The 24,502-nt window shown below is 34.1% G+C and overlaps 3 protein-coding genes across 4 annotated transcripts; 2 read left to right on the forward strand and 1 right to left on the reverse strand.

The window, feature by feature from the left end:
- Positions 1 to 2,235, forward strand: LOC150034401 (uncharacterized). The gene is made up of 3 exons (XM_090316585.1): positions 1 to 189; positions 1,051 to 1,137; positions 2,026 to 2,235. The coding sequence occupies exons 1-3, from the start codon at positions 69 to 71 to the stop codon at positions 2,049 to 2,051; spliced, it is 234 nt and encodes a 77-aa protein (XP_090172711.1). The 5' UTR covers positions 1 to 68; the 3' UTR covers positions 2,052 to 2,235.
- A 1,356-nt stretch (positions 2,236 to 3,591) lies between these two features.
- LOC120083944 (uncharacterized) lies at positions 3,592 to 4,468 on the forward strand. 2 transcript variants are annotated; one of them, XM_090316583.1, is made up of 2 exons: positions 3,592 to 3,768; positions 3,910 to 4,468. In XM_090316583.1, exons 1-2 carry the CDS (start codon positions 3,672 to 3,674, stop codon positions 4,251 to 4,253), a joined length of 441 nt encoding a protein of 146 aa, XP_090172709.1. In that variant the 5' UTR covers positions 3,592 to 3,671; the 3' UTR covers positions 4,254 to 4,468. The 2 variants fall into 2 exon arrangements, with proteins under 2 accessions (XP_090172709.1, XP_090172708.1); XM_090316582.1 differs by having other exon boundaries at positions 3,594 to 3,768; positions 3,865 to 4,468.
- Positions 4,469 to 14,762: 10,294 nt separating this feature from the next.
- Positions 14,763 to 23,983, reverse strand: LOC150034402 (uncharacterized). Its single transcript, XM_090316712.1, has 8 exons — positions 23,774 to 23,983; positions 17,710 to 17,763; positions 17,045 to 17,611; positions 16,330 to 16,966; positions 15,727 to 15,854; positions 15,305 to 15,615; positions 14,967 to 15,180; positions 14,763 to 14,852 (listed from the first exon to the last, which is right to left on the reverse strand). Exons 1-8 carry the CDS (start codon positions 23,981 to 23,983, stop codon positions 14,763 to 14,765), a joined length of 2,211 nt encoding a protein of 736 aa, XP_090172838.1.
- Between the last annotated feature and the right edge of the window lie 519 nt (positions 23,984 to 24,502).

A 24,502-nucleotide genomic window follows, 5' to 3' on the forward strand; every position in this document is an offset into this window, starting at 1 on the left:
TTCTCCATTCATTACTTTTCACTCTTATGTTGAAATTAGAAGGTGAAGAGAAGTAGAGATATATACTAATGGCTTCTTCTTCTCGACTCTCGCTTTACTTTTCTTTCTTCTTTCTTCTCCTTTTAGTTACCGTTATGGTAGCTTCTGTCGCTCGCTATGCGCCTGCAAATCCAATTGCAAGCATGAAGAGTAAGAAACGAAACTCTTTCTTCTTCTTCTTCTTCACCTTATTCGTTTCTTTTCGTTAAATATGTTGTAACTTTTTTGTTTAAATTTTTTACGATTTAATAGTTTAACATAGTATCAGAGAGATCAACATCGATCTCTTGAAGTTCAAAACTTTTGCAGTGTCGTATTTTTCTTATTTCATATAATAATAGTCTAGTTTGTCAAAATTTTGTGCCAAGTTTCAAGTTCAAAGGAGAGAATGCTGAGAGAATATGCATACAAATGATTAAATATGCCGAACCAAGTTTTCATCGCTTTATCGAAAGAGTTAAGAGTAAAATGCTATTTTAGTTTTTGGACTTTGGTATTCATTTTATTTTAGTTAATGTATTTTCAAATATCTACATTTATTATTTGTAGTATTTTCAATAAATTTTAAATTTAATCCTTATTACCTAATAACAATAATCTCCATTTTTGAGGAAATAACACTACACATGCATGTGCTTACAAAATTTATAAAGAGAGTCCTAATTAAGACTAAAATTTTGTTTGAAAAAATAAATGTTATAACTAATTACAAAGGTTATTATTAAGATTTACCGATAGTATAGAGACTAATAACATTTGAAAGTACATAAATTAAAATGGAATGAAACCTAAAGTATAAGGAGACCAAATAGTATTTTAATATCCTAATTTTAACTTGTGTTATCAAAATAAAAGTTTTTGAGTTCTTCCTCCATTTCATTATATATGATAATTAATTAACTCTTAGCCCTTACGTTTAATTTTCAACCTTTTGTAAACGATAAAATTTATTTTGTGGGTTTATTTGGTAGAGTTTAAGTTAATGAGATTTGTGGTTAAAAATGTTTGTAGGAAATGAAGGCATGATTGGCTTACAAGACTATGGTGATGCACGCGCCAATCATAGACATGATCCTCACCATCCTTTAAGCATCAAGGGTAAGCCTAATCATACATTTTCGTCAATTATATCTTTCAAATCGTCTAGACTAACAATCTATATTATTCTCCGTCAAAAGAAAATTTTAGTAAATAACCAAAACACATGGGCTAAGGGTCAAGTTGTAATTTTTCTTACATCTCTCTCTTAGAGCCCTTGTATCATAAACGCCCCCAAAATAAATAGCTTTGAATACAAGAAGAAAAACACTTGTACCTAACAAAATTAAGTGAATACTTAAAATGACAGTCATTTTATTTTTATCTTTCCACACACAATCAAAGAATGAAAAAGATTCTTTAAGAGTTTTGGGTCCCAGAAGTGCATGTGGAAAATACCACCAAAATATAATATTGCAGATCAAAATCACTCTATATAAATATAAATTATTATTCGAGAGTTAAAACTAATTTATATACCGTTGAATGTACGAGAGAGACCTTTTTTAATAGCTTAATTAGAATAGAAGTCTCTAACTAAATTATTATTACTTAGATTAGTGACTTTTATTTATTTAAATTTAAGTTTTGTTTGTGGCTAAGTTTGATGTTATATATGTTCGATAGAAAAACCTTATAGTGAAGTTCTTGTAGCTTGTTTCGATTATAACTAAGCAAAATTATGATGTTTTTTTAATAGAGCATAATTATTATATTTATAGGTACAACATATACATAGTACATACAAACATAATAATTATGCTTAGTTGTACTTGAAATTATAAGCCATAAGCTTAGCTTACATTATATAGATCACTCTTCTCAAATGTTTGATGTCCTTGTAATTATAGTAAAAAAATATTCTATATATGCTTTTATATTCCATGACTTATATATATCAACCACTTAATAAAATTTGTTGTTATGATTATTTACTGATTTTTGTAGGGAATAACAAGGAATTGGATGGTTAATGGGAAGAGAATGGCAAGGAAAGGGCATTATGGTCAAGTGGTGGAAGCAACAATTTGTGTGTTGAGATAATTAATATAAGAATAAGAAGTTTTACACACTGATATTTTTGCATCCCTTGTTTTATGTATCAAACTAAAAAGATAATATTACTATTACTATTGGTATTGAGGTAGTTTTCTATTATTCTCATTATTGCTGCTCTCCTTCTCTCTCCATATGAGTGATGAAGTTCACATTACCCATTCTAAAACCCAGCAATAAACTTATATTAATCATATTTTTCAAGAATATATATTTCCATTCTGTAATTTATATTAATAAAGCTAAATGTTAAGAAAAAAATGTTGTTATTATTAAAGATTGATAAATATTTTTAAAAATTGGGAAACTTTACAAAATTCAAAATCGGGTGAATTCAATAATAGAGGCCTGTTGGCATTCCAGCCTTCCTTCTCCTTTCGGGGCCTACCTGAAGAGAATCTAGTGTTTCTTGGTTGTGAATATTAGGACAACTGCCCCGTGATTTGCTTCGGAACAAAACAATTAGAATTAGGCTTGTTGAACTGGAATGTGTATTATCCATATAGGGGATCTTTCAATGGAGAAGATTCGTCGACCTAAGACGAAGAGAAGGGTCTATCTATTTTGTTTAGTTGTTCAGTTAAACCAATGATTCGTTATTGTAACATAACAAATAGCAACAACCATTTCATCATGCATGCGTATTTTTTATTTTCCAATGGATTTACATCTTTCATTTATGAATTTTTTTTGATGTAGTGAGTAATAACTCTGGTTACTCGTTGTTGATCAAGAATTCTTGTTTAGGCAGTTCATACTATCCATACATAATGTTTTGATCTAAGATTTCAATTCTTTCATGTTTCAATAGTAGTATATTGTTCCATAGAGCCAAGGTCCAAAATATGGAAGAAACTGACAGAAATAGCAAAAAAAAAAAAAAAAAAAAAGACTTCTATTAGCCTCTAGCAAAAAAGATTAAAATTTTACTATTTTGTGTAAATAGTTTTCCTTATTTTTCTATTTTTGAAAACTTAAAAAATCCAATATTTTTCAAATTATCTAAACATCAAGTTTGTCTCTATTTAACATTTATTTCGTGCGCGTTAAGAGATTCATATCTATATATAGTCCTTCACTTGAGCTTTTAAACTTTTTCTTGGACCAATGTTTTGGGTATATATTTAAAAAAGTAATGGAATGATTGTATTACCAATTTAGTTCATGAACTAGTTCATGTTGGCTTGAATGACAATGATTAATATCTTTCTTATTTACAGAGCTATTCTCAAACGGATCCATTTGGTGTAATACTTGAACAACCTCTTATAATTGGCAAAAAATCGTAGTAGCCGTTTCAACAAAGAGAGAATTAAATTAAGATATTAGGTTTGGACGTTTTCACATACAACCAAGTTTTTGCCCTTTTTTGACATGCAAACTTCATAACTTTCCATCTATTTCCGCTGAACCCTTCCTCAATTAGCCAGTTTCAACCAAATAAAACCTCCATATAGTTTCTTCATTTCTCTCTATGTAAATATATATGAACTTCTTCTCTTCACATCCCCAATTACCAATCTTTCAAACAAAGGTAAATGAACAATAACATGAATTATTTCAAAGCTCGCCTCACCTTCTTCCTCTTGCTCTCGTTTGCCCTCATTACCTTGGCTCGGATCACGCCCCATTCAGGTATGCAAATTGCTAACTGATCGTGGAAAAGTCTAGATTTGTGTAGCTCGTGATTTTGAATAATGTATATAAAACTAAAATCTAATATCATATCAGAAAGCCAAAACAACACGATTACAATAAATGACTATGCTGATCCAGGAGCTAATCCAAGACATGATCCAAATCAGCCACCAATGATGATAAATGACTATACTGATCCAGGAGCTAATCCAAGACATGATCCAAATCAGCCACCAATGATGATAAATGACTATGTTGATCCAGGAGCTAATCCAAGACATGATCCAAATCAGCCACCAATGATGATAAATGACTATACTGATCCAGGAGCTAATCCTAGACATGATCCAAATCAGCCACCAATGATGATAAATGACTATGCTGATGCAGGAGCTAATCCAAGACATGATTCAAATCAGTCGCCCCCACCTCGACGGTTTAAGGTTAGCGCTGCCGGTGGCCACGTCAGCAAAAATTCTTAAAAAAATTGCTTACCAGAGAAGGACCTCTTGGCAGACAACATCAGGAAATAAAACATAAACAAAGAATTAAAGATCGTATACTATAAATATTATATTATTGATGTAAATAATTCCATTTGTGTGTTGAGAATGGAATAATATATATTGTGAATGTAATGAATGAACAAAAATAGTATGGTAATGAACCAGAAATGGAATTTTTGTTTTCCTTTTAATTTGGTAACACATATATGCTAATGAGATAGAGAATTTAAATCAAAACTTTGTGAAAAGATATTTGGTATACTTTTCATTTAATCCCTCTTTGAAAATGAAAATGTGTGTGGGCTTGGTTTCATTTTTCTTATGTCACATTTGTAGCTCTGATTTGTAGATGTGCTTCCATATCTAAAATATCTCTTTTCATTATAGTGATTTTTAATATTGAAAAGTTTGAGCTACAAAATTACCTCAGCTTGAAGTCAAAGTAGCTGATTCAAGTTCCTTTCTTGCACCTCACAAGAAAAACATATTTCTGTTAAAGAATTTTCAAAATATAACTAATTTCACTTTACTGTTTGTTTAAAACAACAGATCAAAATCATGTATAAATAATAATATACCAAGAGAAGTAAAAAGTGAATGTGTGAGTGATATTCATATGTGAGTTTGTTTCTCTGTAAAAAAAAGATGATAAAAAGCTGAATAAAAGAAAGACTCGTACCTTTGAAGAGTGGATGTAGGTCTGGAAGACTGAACCACTATAATCTCTATGCATTTCTTCTGCTCCTCTTCATTCTTGGTGATTTACATGCTGAAAATCACTCATCTTTCTCATCGATTCACTCAGAAAATATAAGAACGTTAGAGAGAGGTTTGAGAGAAAGTCTAACCCTAGAGAGAGAGCTTGAAAGAGCAAAATGAGAATAATTCGTACATACCAAAGCTTTTTCTTCATCTAAAATTTTTCTCTTTAGCAACATGGCAAAACAAAAATCACAAGTAACACCTACCGCCGAATTTACTTGAGCCAAAATACAAACCTGATTTCTTTTGTGTTTTTTGTTTGGGTTGAGGTCTAGTTCTAAAAGGGCCATTTTATTACAACAAATGGTATCGGAGCCAGTCCTCCAAGAAAGCTCCAAGATTCTTCAAGAAACCTGTCAAGAAAGATCAAGAAAGTGAGAAATGGCAGTAGCTTGGTATGAGATGGAAAAATTCACAAGAAATGAGGATTTTTAGCTGTGAATGAAGAAAATTCAAGCTTTTCTGGCTTCACAGAAGGTATTAAAAGCTCTTGATGATCCTACTAAATCCTTGAGTGATACTCTCATTGAATCAGAAAGACATAATATGAAGCAAGTGGCTTATAGAGCATTGATTATGAATATTTTAGATAATGTTCTAAGGCAAGTCATCAACGAAAATGCAACTTATGAAGTATGGGAGAAGTCAAAGAAGATTTATATGAAGAAAGATGTACCTAAAAAGCTCTATGTGAGGGAGAAATTGTTCTCTTTCAAAATGAGTTCTTCAAAGTCCTTAGACGCGAATCTTGATGAGTTCAAAAATCTCACCAATGAGTTTGCTCAAATAAGGGACAAGTTGGGAGAAGATAATGAGGCAACAATCTTGATAAACTCTCTACATAAAAACTATAAAGATGTGAAGCAACACTGAAATATGAAAAGGGACTCAATTTCTGTTGATAATGTAATTACAACCATGAGAATTAAAGAACTAAAACTTAAGGTTGAATCTAAGGGCAGTGGTGATGTTAAATCTGTGGGGTTTTATGTCCTAAAAACTCGTAGTTTGTAAAATGATAAACATTTTCTATTATCAATATACTTGTTATTGATCTCATAAATTGTATGAAAGTCTAAATCCAATAAACTAAGACCCATGACTATTGTATGAGTACTTGAACTTTATGTGGAGACATAAGAGTGGATTGAGTTTGAGTAAATAGTCAAAATGATCTATAGTACATGAATGAAGTTGGGTACCTTATTCTGGTAACACCATTGGATGCGGCCTACTCTGTAGTTGTTACAAAGAGTTGTAAAGTATTACATACGATGTGATCCTAATTCGTACATGTTATGACACGAGGGGTGGGGGTGTCCTATGCAATGAGTTTGCATAAGATCAAGACCAAGAAATAAGTCACTCTTACTTTATGACGTTGTTTACTATTTAAGACTGACTATTTCACCTAGATGATCTAGGTAACTCGATCTTAATCCTGAGCTAACTATGAACTCATGTTTATTCAAGACTCCCATTTCTAGGGTAAGACTGGATATATAGTTGGGGACATAGGGTGCAAGAAAAAGTTCACACCTATCCGATTTAGGGATAGGAGAAAGGTTGTTCTCTCAAGTACTGAATCCAGGTCTTGAACAAGGGGCCCCACCCTCTCATTAGGTTGAGAGAGTTTGGTCTAACGAGTTTAGCCAATTAATCCTGGATCGTTGGAGTCTATGATCTGTAGGTCCACGAGGTCCTCCTACTAGCTTGTAACGGACTAGCTCTAGAATAGCGTGATAAGTTAATTTGAAACGTTCAAATTAGAATTGAGGGAATTAGTAATTATATGAGATATAATTATATGTTTAATTTAGAATTAAAAGGAATAGGAGAATTTATATATTTAAATATGATTTAAATATATAAAGATGGATATGTGTTAACATTAATTTAATATTTGATACTAAATTAATTAAGTTTTATTTAATAATTAATTTATGAAATTAATTAAACTTTTATTTTTAAAATCAAAATAGATTTTATAAAATCAAATTTTGATTTTTAGATAAAATTGAAAAATTAGAAAACAAAAATACTTAAAATGGAAAATGAAGTTTTTCCATTATCCATCATCAAGTAGCTCACTTAAATGACATTATATTTACCTTGTCTTCTCCAAGCATGAGCTGCAACTCATACAACTCTTCTCTTTTCATGTTGATCTTTAATATAATGAAGAGATTGGAATGAAAATCGGGCATGCAATCTATAGAGTTTTGAGAGAAAAACTGGTTTGAAGAAAGATTCTTCAACAAGGTTGCAGCAGTGAGCTTTTCTCCTTCATCCCTTGATTCAAGCTTATTTTGAGTCCCACAACTCAATCTAGAGCACCAAGAGAATAGTGGGGAAGATCTTGAGGTGGTCTACAACAAGATATGGAGAAGATAGCAGCTAGAGATAGAGCTTTGAAGAAGTTCTACAAGAGGTATGTCTTGAAACTCACTTTTTCTGCAAAAGCATGCTTTATATTTTGCCAAAATTAATGAATTTGAATGCTTAGATGATCCTTGTGCTTCCGTTGCTGTTGATACAATCCTACAGAATCACTGTTTACAAAAGGAAAAACATTCTCAAGAAAGGGAAAATCTCACTTTCAGAAGGGGAATAGTGCACAGAGGGATAAATCTTTTCTTAAATGTTGATTTTGTCATAAAGAAGGCACATTTCAAGAGAGATTGTCTTGAGAGGAAGAAGAAACTATACAGAAAAGACTTCAAGAAGCCAAAGGAACATGGTAGAGGAGATGTCTCTGTTGAAGAGGATGGACTTGAATTCATAGAAATCCTTGTAATCATTGAGAAAAAAGCAAATGACCATAAAACTAAAAAATATTGGGTGTTAGACTCTGGTTGTACTTATCATATGACATCCTTAAAGGCATAGTTTATCTCTTATAAATCATTGGATGGTGGATCAGTGTTTATAGGGGACAATTATGACTATAAGGTGTTTTGAATAGGCTCAGTGGTGCTTAAACTCCAAGACAGTAGAGACATACTTCTCAAGGAAGTAAGGCATGTTACATAACTCAGAAGAAGTCTGATCTCTATGGAAATGCTTGATGATCAAGATTGTTCTCTTGTTGGAAAGAATAGAAATTTAGAGATCATGAAGGAAGGGAAGACTGTTTTTACTAGAACAAAGTCTAATGGGTTTTATTTTGTTAAGAATGTCACTTTTCCAGCCCAGTCTTGTGTTGTTCAGAAAGAAAAAGTGGATGAGATTGATTTGTAGCATAGAAGAATCTAACATATAAGTGAGAGGAGGATTCAAGAACTATAGAAACAGAGGCTAATCAAGTTAAAGGGTACTAAGAGGCTTAAAAAAGGCAATAGGATGACTCGTCACTTGATATGCAGATGTTAAATAGAAAGCACTGACAACAACTGTAACAACAAAAATACCAACAACAAGGAAACAAGTAGAGACATACAGTAGTTGGTAATCCAGTTCGGTGATAAACACCTACGTTTAGAGGCAGAGTGCCCAAGAAATATAATCCACCAATATTAAAGAGTTAAGTAGTTGAAGAATATAAAGACTCAAGATCACAAGATTCAGTGGAAAACAGTTGAAGAATACAAAGACTTAAGATCACAAGATTCAGTGGAAAGTAGTTGAAGAATACGACCACCGAATGAAGAAGTTATTAAATCTCGACTTGAGCCATCAAGATGAGAAGTGGTTGTGGTAGTTTTCAGATTAGGAACATGGTGACCCTGCAGAAGTTTAGGATTGATGGATAAAAGACTTGGAGATAGGCCAACAACATTTGAAACGGTGAGAAGATCAGGCTTCTGAGACAATAGGATACCATAGATAAGGCGAGGAAAACAAATAGGCAATTTCAGAGTTGTTTACCCAATGTGACGTTTAATCTAATTGATTACAAACACACTATAATTGAACTGTGATCTAGTCCCAGTCTGTTACATTAAAGTACAAGAGCAATAGAAAAACCAAATTTGTGTGAAGAAGGACACCAATCATAAATTCCAACCCTATGTAAAAAGGCATATTTAACACTTATGACAGCAATAGACAATTGACCCTTACGTGGCCAAGTGGAACGAGCTCCTCCAGTCAACTCAAACACGAAATCTCTTAAAGAAGGACGTTGTTCTCTCACATTTTTAGGCACATTACGACAAAGAAATTGGTTGATCACAACAGTAGAGAAAACAAAAGCATGTCATCTAACGTGTACCTTCTGAAAATCTGGACTAGTTGATTCTGCAAATTCCTTTGGAAGATTCACAATGAATTCAAGAACCAGCTGAGGATAGTAGGGCCCCAAGTTCAAAACAGTTTTTTCAAGACCAGTAGTTTGATTCAATTCCATAAGCTCAGCACATTCTTGAGTACGATCAGATAATTCTTTCTCATCCACAATATTTCGTTTTACAATATACTTCCACAAACTTGCACTCTCTTTAATGTGAAAGAGATGCCATCCAAAGGCACAGAAGGGATATTAGTCACAGATGGTTGTTTTCTTTTGGCCTGAGTAGTGGCCCTAGTGACTCGAATAGAGCCTGTAGCTTCTTTGTCTAAGCTGCTCTTGAAACCTAGTCATAGGCTTCCTCAGAAGTAGATTGCTTAGAAACATGATCAGAGGACTCAGAAGAAGTATCAACATCATCATTACCATCTTCAGAAATACCAACACTATCAACAACTTTCTTAGATTGAAAAGCAATAATAGAGATATCATCTTTATCACCAGAATGAGTAAAGCGAGAAGAATTCTCTAAACTCGGGTTGTTGGAATCAGTGTCAACTTCAAATTCATCAACATTTTTCACATTCTCAAGAGTTTCAGAGGTAAAAAAAATCAACATTATCAAGATTTTGGTTAGGTAAAGTGGAAGACTCATACAGAGTTTTGACATTTTCTTTAACATTTTGAGCCTTCACTAGGCCCAATGCCAATAACAATCGGAGCCATAGGAATGCTTTATGAATCAATAACATCGAGTACAGAGGAGGCCGAAACAATATTCTCAACCACAGACTTCAAAACAGTTTCATTAGAAGTATTTACATCATCAATTCCTTCTAAATTAGCAAAAATTTCAACATTATCATGAACCTATATTACAGGTGAAGTAGAAATAGACAACTTCATAGATTCATGATAATTCGGAATAACAACATTAGAACACAACTTAGGAGCAGGAGTCTGAATAGTTGTATCAACGTCATCAACTAAACTACCTTCGAAAACCCTAGCATCTATAGAAGGTTAAACAATCTCTTTAGGGTTTCTAGGCCCGACGGTATAATCATGTATGCGATTAGACTCACCAAGGTTTTTTTAGAAACAATTTCAACACCAACCATAATTAAATCAACCATCGTTATGGATGATGAACTTACCTTTTCTTTCTTTTTAGTTTCAGATGGCTTACTGGCTCCAAAACGTTTTCTTTTTGCTAAGGAAGGTTGAACCTCAACTTCCTTAATTTCATAAGGAAAATCTCGCACACGAACACCATAATGTTTTGTAGAGGGCGGTGGAACTTCATCAGTAACATGCATCTTACCCTTAGCCTTTTCTTTGTATCTTACCATTTTTCTGTCAGATGTGTGAGTGTTGGCGAGTACTCACCATTAAAGATGACTGAGTGAGATAATCAAGAACATAAATATTAAACAGAGGCAGTTGAGAGAGAAAGAAACCATAATGTAACAAGGAAACCTGTCATGATTAAACCTCCTATAATTTGAATTCAAACAGAAATCTGATGTTAAAATCCGATTAAACTTCCCTGAGTTATCACCAACCATAACTAAGGAAATTAATTGCATGACCTGCCTTGTAGACTTCCACTGATGGGCCGAGATTCTCAGTTGAATGGACCAAGACTGTAAACATAGAGACCCAAGGTTGTCCTTAGAACAAAACAATCAGCATCAAGAGCACTAGTAAAAATGTTAGCAATTTGATTTTTTTGTGTTAATGTGCTCTAACACAATCTATTTACTTTCAACAAGATCACAAATAAAATGGTGTATGATGTCAATATGCTTAGTTAGACTGTGTTGAACTAGGTTTTTGGATATATTAATCACACTCATATTCTTACAGAAAAGAGTCATAACATCTTTCATACTTCATTAACATTTGCATTCATTAAAAATGAGTATAACTACTCCCCACAACAACATATTCCGCTTCAGCCGTAGACAAGAAAACACAATTTTTTTTCTTGATAAACCACGAAATCAAGTTGTTTCCTATGAAGAAACAACCTCCAAAAGTATTCTTTCAATTTTTTTAGCTACTTTCCCAATTACATCACAATAGCCAACTAGAGAGCTACTGGTATTCAAGGGTATACAATAAGGCATAATCACTAGTTTCACTTAATGATTCTCTTTGCACTGAGTAAATGACTGTTTTTAGGATAAGATTGATATCTAGCACATATACCAACGACAAAGGCAATTTCAAGTCTTATGGCAGTCAAATAAAGCAAACTCCCAATGATGCTCCTATAAAGACTCTCATCAACATTAGTCCCAACGGAATCTTTTGACATTTTTACATGAGTTTGAGTAAGAGTTCTTTTAGCAATGACACTTTTAAGGCCAAATTTCATTATTAAGTTCTCGACATATTTATTTTATGATATAAAGATTCCCTCATTAAGTTGTTTGATTTGAAATCCTAGAAATAGGATAGTTCTCCTACCATACTCATTTCAAGTTTATCCTGCATCTATTTCACAAAGAGCTCAACCATCTCCTAAGACGTCCCTTAAAAAAAAATGTCATCAACATAAATTTGAACAATCACAAACCTTTTACCAGATCTCTTTACAAAGAGAGTTTTATCAACTCCCTCTCATATGTACCAATTGTTGACAAGAAATTGGGTTAGACGCTTGTACCATGCTCTGGGAGCCTGTTTGAGACCATAGAGGACCTTGTTAAGTTTACACATGCTCAGGGTGAGAAGGATCCATAAATCCTTTGGGTTAAGCAATATACACTTCCTCATTTCAAATTATGTTCAAGAAGGGACTTTTCACACCCATCTGATGTTAATTTAAACTTCAAAAGACAAGCAATGCTGAGCAAGAGTCTGATGGCTTCTAATCTAACAACAAGAGCGAAGGTTGTTGGGATTGATGCCCTAAATCTCACAGAGTCATGTAGTTTGTAACTATATTGTACAAATATTTTATTTATTTAATAAAATATGAGATATTTTATTTGACATTTAGTAACATTAAACCTATCATCCAAGGTTATCATATGTAGCTTAAACATGTATGTAGAGACATACATGTGGATAATTTTTAAGTGACAACCTAAATGGTTTGTAGTAGATGGATAAGGTTGGATACTTTATCTTGGTGACACTACGTGTATGACTTGCTTTGTAGATGTTACAATTGTTGTAAAGTGTTACAATTGATCTGATCATGATTATTCATGTGGAGACATGTGAGCGGGGGTGTTTTATACAAAGGAGTTTATATAATATCGGACCCCAAAATGACTAGTCTCATTATATAACACCATTTATAATAGAGACTTACATTTCACCAGGATGACCATAGGTGATATGACCTGAATCCTAAGTGAGTTATAAACTCCTGTCTATGAAGGTGGTCCTTTGATTTACATGGGTGAGAGTGGCCATTAGGCTGACTTAATAAGCCTACCATTTTAGGAGATTCGTCTGTTTGAGGAGCTAGGAACAAAGCTATACAAGATGAAATTCACTTCTTCCCTAACGTCGGGGTAAGTAGATAAATTGCTCCCTTAAGGGTTGATTCTGGGACTTGAATAATGTGGCACCACACCCTCTTTTGGCCCGAGAGGGGTTGATCATAGTTGGACTATGACTTATTGTTCATTAGAGAGATCAATGGTACTTAAGGAGTTAAATATAACTATATGGGCAAAACGGTAATTTTGGTCTAGCTGTACTTACGAGCAATTTGTGAAGGGTCATCGCATTGTTGACTGGTTATATCCAATGGATACAAAAATAATTTAATTAAAGAAGTTTAATTAATTATTCAAGTACCATTGGAGCTTCATGCTATAGGTCTATGAGATCCCCTCTATAGCTCAAGAGTGATTTATGAGAATCAATTTTGGATTAATTTGAATTGTACAAATTAATTGAAGGAATCAATTATATGTGTTATAATTAATTTAATTTAATTTTATATGATAAAATTACTATAATATATTTGATATATTATAATATAAAATTTATTTGAGAGGAAATAAATATTTGAATATGATTCAAATATTAGTGAATTGGATTCATATAATTAAATTTAGTATAAATGAGATTTATATTAAATACTACACATTAATGAGAGAATTAAAACTATAGGTTTATTGTATTTGATTCAATATAAAACTATAGGCTATGTGTTATATATGATATAAAATATAGTTATATATATATGTGTGTGTGTTATATATGATATAATATATATATATATATATGTGTGTGTGTGTGTGTGTGTGTGTGTGTTATATATGATATAAAATATAGTTATATATATATATATACACACACACACACAAAATATTTATTTAAAATTAAAATTATTTTTAATTTTATTTTATTTTAAATTAAAGGGAGGGAAATAACTTCCCTCCCCTTAATTCTCTCTGTATAATCGTGAAGAGTGGGGAAATTATTGCTTCTTCTTGACGTGATTTTGATGTATCTTCTTCACAAAAGACCAAAAAAGTGTTTTTTATCGCTCTAGCAAAAATCTCCTAGATCTTTTCCTCTCTCAGTCTCTCCCTCTCAAAAAAATCTTAGAGTCCACAAAACTCCTTAGTGATTCTCATCACAATAGAGAATACATGGGATTCTAATTGGTGGTGCCCAATTTGGTTTGTTTGTGTTTTGATTGTGAGCATTCTTGGAGAAAAGAATCACGTGAAGAAATTTGATCTTCAAAGGTAAGGATTTCTAAACCTTATTCTTCCTTTTCCTTTATTATTAATGCATGCTGTAAATTAGCTATTATGCATAATATTCTGTATTCTGTAAATTTTATGTCATTCTATGAAAATAAAAATTGGGATGATCTCCATGTTTTCGCTTAGGGCCTTCACAGGTTCCTTCAAAGGTTTCATCAAAATCCATACCTTCAACTTGTGTGTATCCTCGAGCCACTAATCTTGCTTTATTTCTTGTCATGTTTCCATTCTCATCAGACTTGTTTTTTAAAATCCACTTTGTGCCAATAACATTCATAGATTTAGGTTTGGGGACAAAAGTCCAGACGTCATTCCTCACAAATTTTCCAAGCTTCTCTTGCATGATATTTACCCAACATTCATCTTCAATAGCTTCTTTGACATTTTTTGGTTCAATAGGGGAAGTGAAGTAAATGTTGCTGATCATGTCAAGATAATTATCCTTTTTTTGGTCATCACTTCTTCTTCCATGTTCCCAATAATATTACTAGAAGGATGATTTTTATGAACCCTGCTGAAAGGTTGTTTGTTACTAGCTTCTGCCTGCTCTAAGGTATTATGGTTAATCTCCACTAGATTTTCTGAATTCATATCTGAAGACATGTCTGAAGACATGTCAGACGAGATGTTAAGCACATTAGTATTAACAATTGGAGTGATATTGAGATCTTCTTCTTCAATAGGAGGAGAACCAGAGGATGCAACATTATCATCAATTATAACATTAATAGACTCCATTACAGTATGAGTTCATTTGTTATAGACACGGTACGCTCGACTATTTGTGGAATATCCAAGAAATATCTCTTCATCAGACTTGGAATCCCATTTTCTCTTAATCTATCTATCAACAAGAATGTAACAGACACTTCCAAAGACATGAAAATATTTTACATTAGGTTTTCTACCTCTCCATATTTCATAAATAGTGCTTGAAGTTCCCGATCGTAAGACCACTCTGTTATGTATATGATAAGCCGTGTTTAAAGCTTCTGCCCAAAAGTGAAATGACAGATGTTTTGCATGCATCATCGCATGAGCCATGTCCCGAAGAGTTCTATTTTTCATTTCCACAATTCCATTCTGTTGTGGTGTAATAGAAGCTAAAAATTCATGATGAATCCCAGTAGACTGACAAAATTCAGTGAATTGAGAGTTTTTAGACTCCCTACCATGATCACTTCGAAAACATGTCACGTTAAGATCTTTCTCACGTTGTAGTTGAAGGCAGAGAGCACGAAAAAATATAAAAAATATATGATTTTTCACGAAGAAAATGCACCCAGGTGTACCTGGAGAAGTCATCAACAATAACTAGAACATATCGTCCGCCACCCAGACTCTCAGATTGCATGGGTCTCATCAGATCTTTATGAATAAGTTCTATAACACGGAAAGAGTTTGAGTGGCCTGATTGCTTATGAGAAGCATGAGTTTGTTTACCAGATAAACAATCTCCACAAATAGTTCTAGAAGAGGCTGATAAAGAGGGGATACCGATTATAACGCTAGTTGTAAGAATCTTCTGAATAGTCTTCATAATTACATGCCCAAAACGTTTATGATATAGGCTTATTTCATCTTGTCTAGAGATATGACAAACCTGCAAAGAATGATTAAAACTCCACAGATAACAATTATCAGAACGAAAACCTGTCATAACGAGAACTTTAACATTATTTGTGATAACACATTTGTCTTTGGTAAAGCTCACATTCAATCCCTGGTCACACAATTGACTAATTCTAATAAGAATTGTAGTAATACCTTCAACCAACATTACATCTTTCAATGGAGGAAGACCCAGATAATTCATTTTTCCTTTCCCATCATAAGCACCATCTGAAATTGACAGATTTGAGATTTGACAAATGACAATTTTAACCAACCATGTACCTAGAGCTTTCACTATCAAAATACCAATCACTTTTAGCAGAAGATCTGAGTGAAGTTAGAGCAATATTACATTTGTTCTGAACATTTTCCTCTCTCCACGCCTATTTAATTCTTGTCTAATTTTTGTGATGGTTCTGTGAGAAGTAGGGAGCATTCCTAGAATAAGTGGGTCTGTAGAGAATCTTCATTAATTGATAGCAAAAAAGACATTTGTGCCCTACCTTTCCATAATAATGACAAACCCATCTTAGTCTAGTCAAATGATTATCTTTCAATACGGTGTTGTTGGTAGATGTACCTATAAAGCCATAAGACTCGGGATCTTCAGCTCTAACAAACTCAATCTTTTTCTTTCCTTTTAGTTTCGATTGATTGTAATTCTGACTTCATCTTTTAGAAAAGCCAAGCCTAGAGTTATCACCAGTAGATTTTTCTTCTATCAAAATTTTTTCTGGAGACACAGTGCCAGTATTCAACATTATGATATTCTTGCATACTGAATCCTTTTCAACTTTAACTTGAGAGAGTTCACGCTTTAAATCTACAATAATAGATATAAGTCTATGATTGTTAGCTATCGAAGTATTAATTCTTACTTTCTGTATATCAAGCGCTTTCTGATTATCTTGCCATTTAAGAAAAAGAGTATGATAAGAAGGATCTGTAGACTTAATTCCTGCAGTATCATGATCGATTTTGCCATACACATCATATTTAGAAATATCACTTGATGAGGTGTCCAAGGAGATATTGCTAACAAGTGCTTTGACATCATCCTCTGAGTCACTACTATCTTTGGATTTAGTATTAGACAAAGTTAATACATATTCTTTGCTCTGTCTCTTCAGAAAAGTGGGACATTCATTCTGCATATGATCAAATCCACCACACTTTTGACATTTGAAGTTCTTTTCTTTATGCGGGAGTAGATTACCTGACTTGTCAGCTTGATTTTTACTATTATGAGATCTAAATTGATTAAGAGGAGTAAAACCACCAGACTTGTTGTTATTGTAAGAGCCAGAACTCTTACGAAAACGTTTGAGCACATGGTTAAACTGTTTTTTAAGCAAGGCAATCGATTCAGCAAGAGGATCTTCTGATTATCTATTGTCACTAATCAACTCTTCTTTAACTGCAGTATGAATGGCAATTTCCTTATTTTTCTTTTCGACTTTTCCATCAAGAGACTTTTCAAAAGTAAGTAAGGAGCCAAATAATTTGTCTATTCTCAACTTTGTTATATCTCGAGCTTCCTCAATGACGGTGAATTTCATGTCAAATCTCTTGGCTAGAGTTCTAAGTAGTTTCCTAACAAATTTTTCTTCTGAAATCTTCTCTTTGAGAGCAAATGACTCATTTGCAATATCTAGCAAATGTACATTGAATTCAACAATGGATTCTTCATCGTGCATTCTAAGATGCTCAAACTTTGATGTTATCAACTGCAGCCTAGACATCTTTACTTTAGATGTTCCATCATCAGCAACAGACAAGATGTCCCATATCTCCTTAGCTGAGACACAGGTGTTAATTAATATGAATATGTTGCGATCTACACCATTGAATTCGACATTCATAGCACAAGAATTTCTCAAAGAGGCTTCATCTTCTTCTCTAGACCACTGAGATTCTGACTTTAAAATTTCCTTTCCATCATCAGTTTTGATGGTAGGATGAGTCCATCTAGATACAACAGCTTTCTAGGTTTTGCTGGCAAACGACTTCAGAAAAGCAGTCATTTGAGCTTTCTAGTAAGAATAGTTTGTTCCATAAAAAACAGGTGGACGAGTGAAAGAACCTCCTTCCTTGATTCTGTCCATGATCGAAGCACCTGAGATAAAGGTGACCCGCTCTGATACCAATTGAAAATGGCAATAGAATGACTCATCACTCGATATGCGGATGTTAAATAGAAAACACTGACAACAATTGTAACAACAATACCAACAATAAGTAAACAAGTAAAGACACACCACAGTAGGTGACTCAGTTCAGTGATAAACACCTACGTCTGGGGGCAGAGTGGCTAGGAATGATAATCTACTAATATTAAAGAGTCAAACAGTTTACCACGTAATACTTATCTGTAATACATCAACTGCTACAGTGGCTCACATAGAGCTTAACTCACACGTCACCTAAGCTCCCTTTCGATGTGAAACTTCTTTTCAACTGAACTTAAGCTCCCCCTAAGTATGTTAATATTAGCATCTGACACTTCGACACCTGACAGTGTGTGAGACTCCTCTCAACTTGATTATATTCCTCTTGGATTTGCAAACTCCATTCATTGAAAAATCTTAGGTCCTACTAAGATAGAGAACTTCTTCTCTAAAGCTGAGTCTTAGGCTCCCCCTAATATCGAGAATCCTTTCTTTGGCAACGATGGCTTAGGCTCCCCCTAAGACCGTGAAACTCTTTGAAGTGTTGCACTCAACAGATGACGAACATGCATAGCAGAATAGTGAACAAACGAGCAAGAACACGATGTAGAATAGTTTGGTCGAAGTATAGAAAACGTCTTGCTCAATTAAAAAAATGCAGAAGCCCTAAAAGGATTGCAAAATGTACTTTAAATAATTGAATTCAATCAAGGAAATAAGTACTTATTTGGAATAAACAGTCGCGCTTCAAAAAAGGAACAAATTAGACTAAATATCACATACAAATATTTTTCAGATTAGAAAAATATTCTGAAAGATAATATTTTGATGTCACAACTGGATGTTAAGACTTTATTTGAGACATCTGCAGAACCACTGTCTTAGAAAAAATTATAAAACCAACAAACTAAATCTCCAACAAGGTTGAATTTCTGTGAAGTCTAAAAGACTAAAGTTTGTGAAAGGGACTCATACAACCACTAAAATTCTAAGCTACATACACATTGTTTTATGGGAACATGCAAGGATACAATTATGGAGTGACTCAAAGTATTTTCTCTCCTTAATATATGATTACTCAAGGAAGGTTTGGGCGTATTTACTAAAAACTAAAGACCAAACCTTTGACAAGTTTAAACGTTGGAAATCTATTGTTGAGAGTCAATCTAATAAGGGAGTTAAATACTTGAGGACAGACAATGGACTAGAATTCCTAGGCAATGACTTTAATAGTTTTTGTGCTGAGAATGGAATAACTAGATATAAAATAGTGGCCTACACTCCACAATAGAATGGAATAACTGAGAGGATGAATAGAACTATCCTAAAGAGGGTTTGGTGTATGATTTTAGAAGCTAAGTGTTGGAATGTACCAGCAAGCAGCAGAAGAACCAAGGATCAATAAGCACTCTAATTCATTAATTTTGGAAGAAACTAAAGCATGTTCATACTAAAACAAGAAGGTTTCAAGTCATACCTTTGTAGAACTCTTGAAATCTTGATTCCCAGCTACAAATTTCTTCAAATCTTGTTGTAGACCACCTCAAAATCTTTCTCACTATCCTCTTGGAGCTTTAGATTGAGTTGTGGGACTCAAAATAAGCTTGAATTAAGGGAAGTTGGAGAATAACTCACAGCATCAACCCACTAGAAGAACACATTCTTCAACACGATTTTTTCAGCAAAAATTCTATAGATTGCATGCCTCAATTCCACTCCAATCTTTTCAATATATTGTAGACTATCATGCAAAGAAGATGGCTGCATGAGATGTCGTTCATACTTGGAGTTATTGAAACCAAAGAAATGGGTTTTGTGTGAGCTACTTTGAAGATGATAATGGAAAAACCGAAATTCCGTTTTGTGATTTTCTAACTTTTCTATTTTTACAAAATTGATTTCAAAAATCAAATTGATTTATAAAATTGAAAATATTATTAATTTTACAAAATTTATTTCATAAATTAATTTTTCTAATAAAATTAATAAATAATTATTTACACAAATCCACCTTCATATATTTAAATCATATTTAAATATTAATTCTCCTATTCTATTTAATTCTTAAAATTAAACGTGTAATTATATCTCATATAATTACTAATTCCTTTAATTCTAATTTGAACGTTTTAAATTAACTTATCACGCTACTCTAAAGTTAATCCATTTATGAACTAGTAGGGGGACCTCACGGACCTACAGATCATGGGCTCTAACGATCCGATATTAATTGGCTAAACTCATTACATCGAATTAATTCTCATTCGTTAACTAATGGGTCACTCCACTAAAGCCCATAATTGAACTCCCTTCACTGTAGATATATATTATATGCACTCGATATAACCGTGATTAGTAAGTTAACCCTTCATAGGTTGTTCGTAATAATGGCTGGGTCAAATATCTTTTTTTACCTCCGATATTACCTCTTATTCCTTAAGTCCACTGATCCTTTAATGAATAATTGATTTTTGATCCAATCAACAAACTGAGTCCTTCTCAGGCCAATGAAATGGTGGGGCCCTTGTTCAAGACCCATAATCAACACTTAAAGGAACAACCTCTTTACTATCCCTAAAAGTGGGTAGGAGTGATTTCTGTCTTGAACCCTATGTCCCAACTATCTATTCGATCTTACCCCTGAAATGGGAGTTTATTGAGTCGGCGCTGTTGAGCCAACCCTCACCTATGCAAATCTAAGGATAATCCCGAATAAACAAGAGTTCATAGTTAGCTCAGGATTAAGGTCAAGTTATCTAGGTCATCGCTTTGAAATAGTTAACCTTAAACAGAAACAATGTTATAAAGTAAGAGTGACTGATTTTGTGGTCCGATCTTGTATAAACCCATTTGCATAGGACACCCTCACTCCTCATATCATAACATCTACGAATTACGATCACTTCATTTGTAGCACTTTACAACTTTTTGTAACAATTATAGAGTAGGCCGCATCCAATAGTATTACCAGAATAAGACACTCAACTTTATTCATATAGGCTGCATCCAATAGTATTACCAGAATAAGACACTCAACCTTATTCATATACTATAGATCATTTTGACTATTTACTCGAACCTGATGCACTTTTATGTCTCTACAAAAAGTTCAAGTACTCATGTAATAATCAAGGGTCTTTTAGGTTTATTGGATTTCTAATAAGCGATACATATATTCAATAACAACTTATAAAAATTTCAGAATAACTTTTATTGTTTACAAACCACGAGTTTTAGGACATAAAACCCAACACTAAGGTGGCAAAATCATTTTGGGAAAAGGCAACAACTACAACATATTTTACTATCAATAGAAGTGCATGTACAACCATTGATTTTAAAACACCTGAAGAAGTATGATCAGGCCACCCTCCTAACGTGTTCTTCCTAAAACCCATTGGTTTTGTGAGTTATATACATGTGAGACAGGGAAAAATTGAACCAAGATCAGTAAAGTGTATGTTCATTGGCTATCCAGAAGGCACTAAGTGTTTTAAATTGTGGGATTCAAAACCAACCGAAGTGTAGTGAGAAAGATGTTGTTTTCAGAGAAGAAATGTTTTATATGGATTTTGAGAATCCTAGTTCAGCTGGAAGTATTGATGAGGTATTTACAAAGCCTTATTCAGAGATAGAATTTCCTAATTCTCAAGAAGCTCTCTCAAATCCTACACAAACTGATCACCTTAATCAACTTGTGGAAATAGAGAATTTGATAAAAGAAATAGCTCAAGAAACTCAAGCAGAAGACCTAGTTACCTACACTTTAACTAGAGACAAAAGTGGAAAAGAAAGAAAGCCATCACAAAGGTATAGAGAAGATGATTATGACTTTTACTAACCTTTGTGATGACCTAAATGATGATGAACCTAAAAGCTATGAAGAAGCAGTCAACAACAAAAAACGAAAATAGTGGGCGAAGGCAATGAACTTCGAAATAAGTTCTTTGTATAAGAATGAAACTTGGGTTTTGACTCCTCTACCTTCTAAGAAAAAAGTGGTGACTTGTAAGTGGATCTTCAAGAAGAAGTTAGGGAAGGTTGATGATGGAGGAGTTAGATATAAAGCTAGATTGGTGGCTAAGGTACACTCAAAGAGAAGGACTAAATTATAATTGTATATTCTCCCTGTGGTGAAACACACCTCCATTAGAGTACTTCTAGATTTTGTGGCTTGCAGAAATTTGGAGCTAAAACAACAAGATGTTACTACAGCTTTCCTACATGAGAAGTTAGAAGAGACTATTTATATGTCTCAGCTTGAAGGGTACAAGAAGAAAGAGGCAGAAGACCTTATGTGCTTACTGAAAAAGTCTTTTTATGGGCTTAAGAACTCTCCTAGATATTGGTATCAATGTTTTGATGAGTTCATCTCAAGCCTACAATTCAAAAGGAGTACATAAGAGAAGGATCAAACAAGGAAGAAGTATATCTTCTCCTTTATGTTGATTATATGTTGTTGGCTGGCAGTAATATGGTTAAACTAAATGAAATCAAATCTCAAATGAGCAAGGAGTTTGATATGAAAAACCTAGGGACTGCAAGGAAAATTCTAGGGATGGAGATCTACAAAAATAGAAGTAAGGGAGAATTGTTTCTATGTCAGTCAGACTATGCCTCTAAAGTACTAAAGAGATTCAACATGGCAAATGCCAAGACTTTTTGCACTCCCCTAGCTCAACACTTTAAACTCTCAGCTAAAGACTCTTCATCTACTGAAGAACAGAACAAAGCAATAGAGATAATTCCTTATTCTAGTGCTACAGGTAGACTAATGTACTTAATGGTGTGTACCAGACCTGACTTAGCTCACTGTTCTAGTTTACTGAGCAGGTATATGGAAAATTCAGGGAAAACACATTGGGAGGCTACTAAGTGGGACCTAGTGGGATCTCAGAAGAAGGGCCTCTTATATAGACATCCTGATTCAACTGACCTAAGCCTAATAGGCTTCTATGAATAAGACTTTGTTGGAGATTTAGACAAGAGTATTGGATTTTATGCCCTAAAACTCGTAGATAGTAAACGTTATTAATTGACCGTCATCAATAGAGAGTTATAGATGTTAATTCAATAAATGTTATTGTTTGTGTTGTTTGTCTAATTTGTCTTAATAACCCTAAATCCAAAAAACTAACATCCAAGGCTGCCTTATAAGTCTTGAATTGTATGTGGAGACATATAGGGATCAATGTTCAAGATACAGTTGGGTATCTTATCTTAGTAACACTATGGATACGACCTACTTTGTATTTAATACAAACACAATGATCCAACATGTTAGTGTAGTTGACATGAGAGTGGAGGTATTATATGCAATGAGTTTGCATAAGACTGTACCGTGAAATAGTTACCACTAGATGTAACACCGTTAACTAGTTAGGTTCCTATTTCAATAGAATGACCTAGGCAACTTAGTCTTAATCCTGAGTATATTAGGAACTTCTGTTTACGAGGGATTGTCCTTTGATTTGTATGGCTGAGGGTGGCCTGTTCGCCGATCCAATATGCTTACCTTTTTTAGGGACAAGACTGAGTGGGGAGCTGGGAACATAATAATATAAGATGGAATTCACTTCTTCTCGCCTTAAGGGTAAGTAGATGATTGTTCCTTAAGTGGTGTCTCCAAGACTTGAACAAAAGGCCCTACCTTCTCATTGGCCTTGGGGGGGGGGGGGAGTTATTCATTGGTTAAACCATAAATAGGTTGTCTATTAGAGGAACACTGGTACTTAAGGAGTCAAAGGTAACCCAACACTACAAGAATTTTGGCCTTTAATGTCGGTTGAAAAAAGTAAAATCGGATGTATAATGTCGGTTTTTTTTTTAAGAGCGGATCTTTAATATTGATTTTAAAATGACATTGTAGGGGTACCTTTATGTCAGTTTTAAACCGACATTAAAGACCTACTTAATTTTTCCTTCTTCACTCTCCCCCCATTTTTTTTTCCTTTCATTCTCACACTTCCCTCTTCAGACCCTCTTCTTTCTCACTTCTCTTTTCCAAATCCTTGCCAATTGGTAGCGTAACCCGCGATGCCGTACAACCCGTGCAGGTCTGTCGTGGTGTAGATCTGGCTTCCGTGCAGGTCTGTTGTGGTGTAGATCTGGCTTCCGTGCAGGTCTGTTCGTCGTGCAACCTACGCCGCTGCACCCAGTCCTCTGGATCCATGTGCCGCCATTCGTCATTCGATCTGAAGATCTGAAGTTCGTCGTTCGTCGTTCGTCCAGATCAGTATGCTCTTCTTCTCTTTCCTCTCTTAAACTCACAACATTTTTGTTCTTATGTTACGCCTCTCAACTGTTTGTGTAAATGTCTCAATGTTACGCCTCTCAACTTTCCTCTCAGCACTAGACGATCATGTAGATATGCGCGGGCACTGAATGATCATCGATCGTGTAGGCGGGCATTGGACGATCGTATAGCAGATGCGCGGGTGCTAGACGATCGTATAGCAGATGCGCGGGCGTTGGAAGATCGTGTAGGCGGGCAATGGATGATCGTCGATCGTGTAGGTAGGCACTGGACGATTGTATAGCAAATATGCGGGCGTTAAGTGATAGACTACACGATGGCTCTACGCGATGGGCATGAGCGCTAGACGATAGTCGTGCTGCGCTAGACGATGAGCAGACGCGCTGATCCGTGTGCTGCCATTCATCATTCAATCTAAAGTCCAGATCTGAAGATCTAAAGTTCACCGTTCT

The sequence above is a fragment of the Benincasa hispida genome, chromosome 8 (assembly GCF_027475165.1).
Source record: "Benincasa hispida cultivar pf3 chromosome 8, pf3_genome.v1.1, whole genome shotgun sequence".
Taxonomy (NCBI): Eukaryota; Viridiplantae; Streptophyta; class Magnoliopsida; order Cucurbitales; family Cucurbitaceae; genus Benincasa; species Benincasa hispida.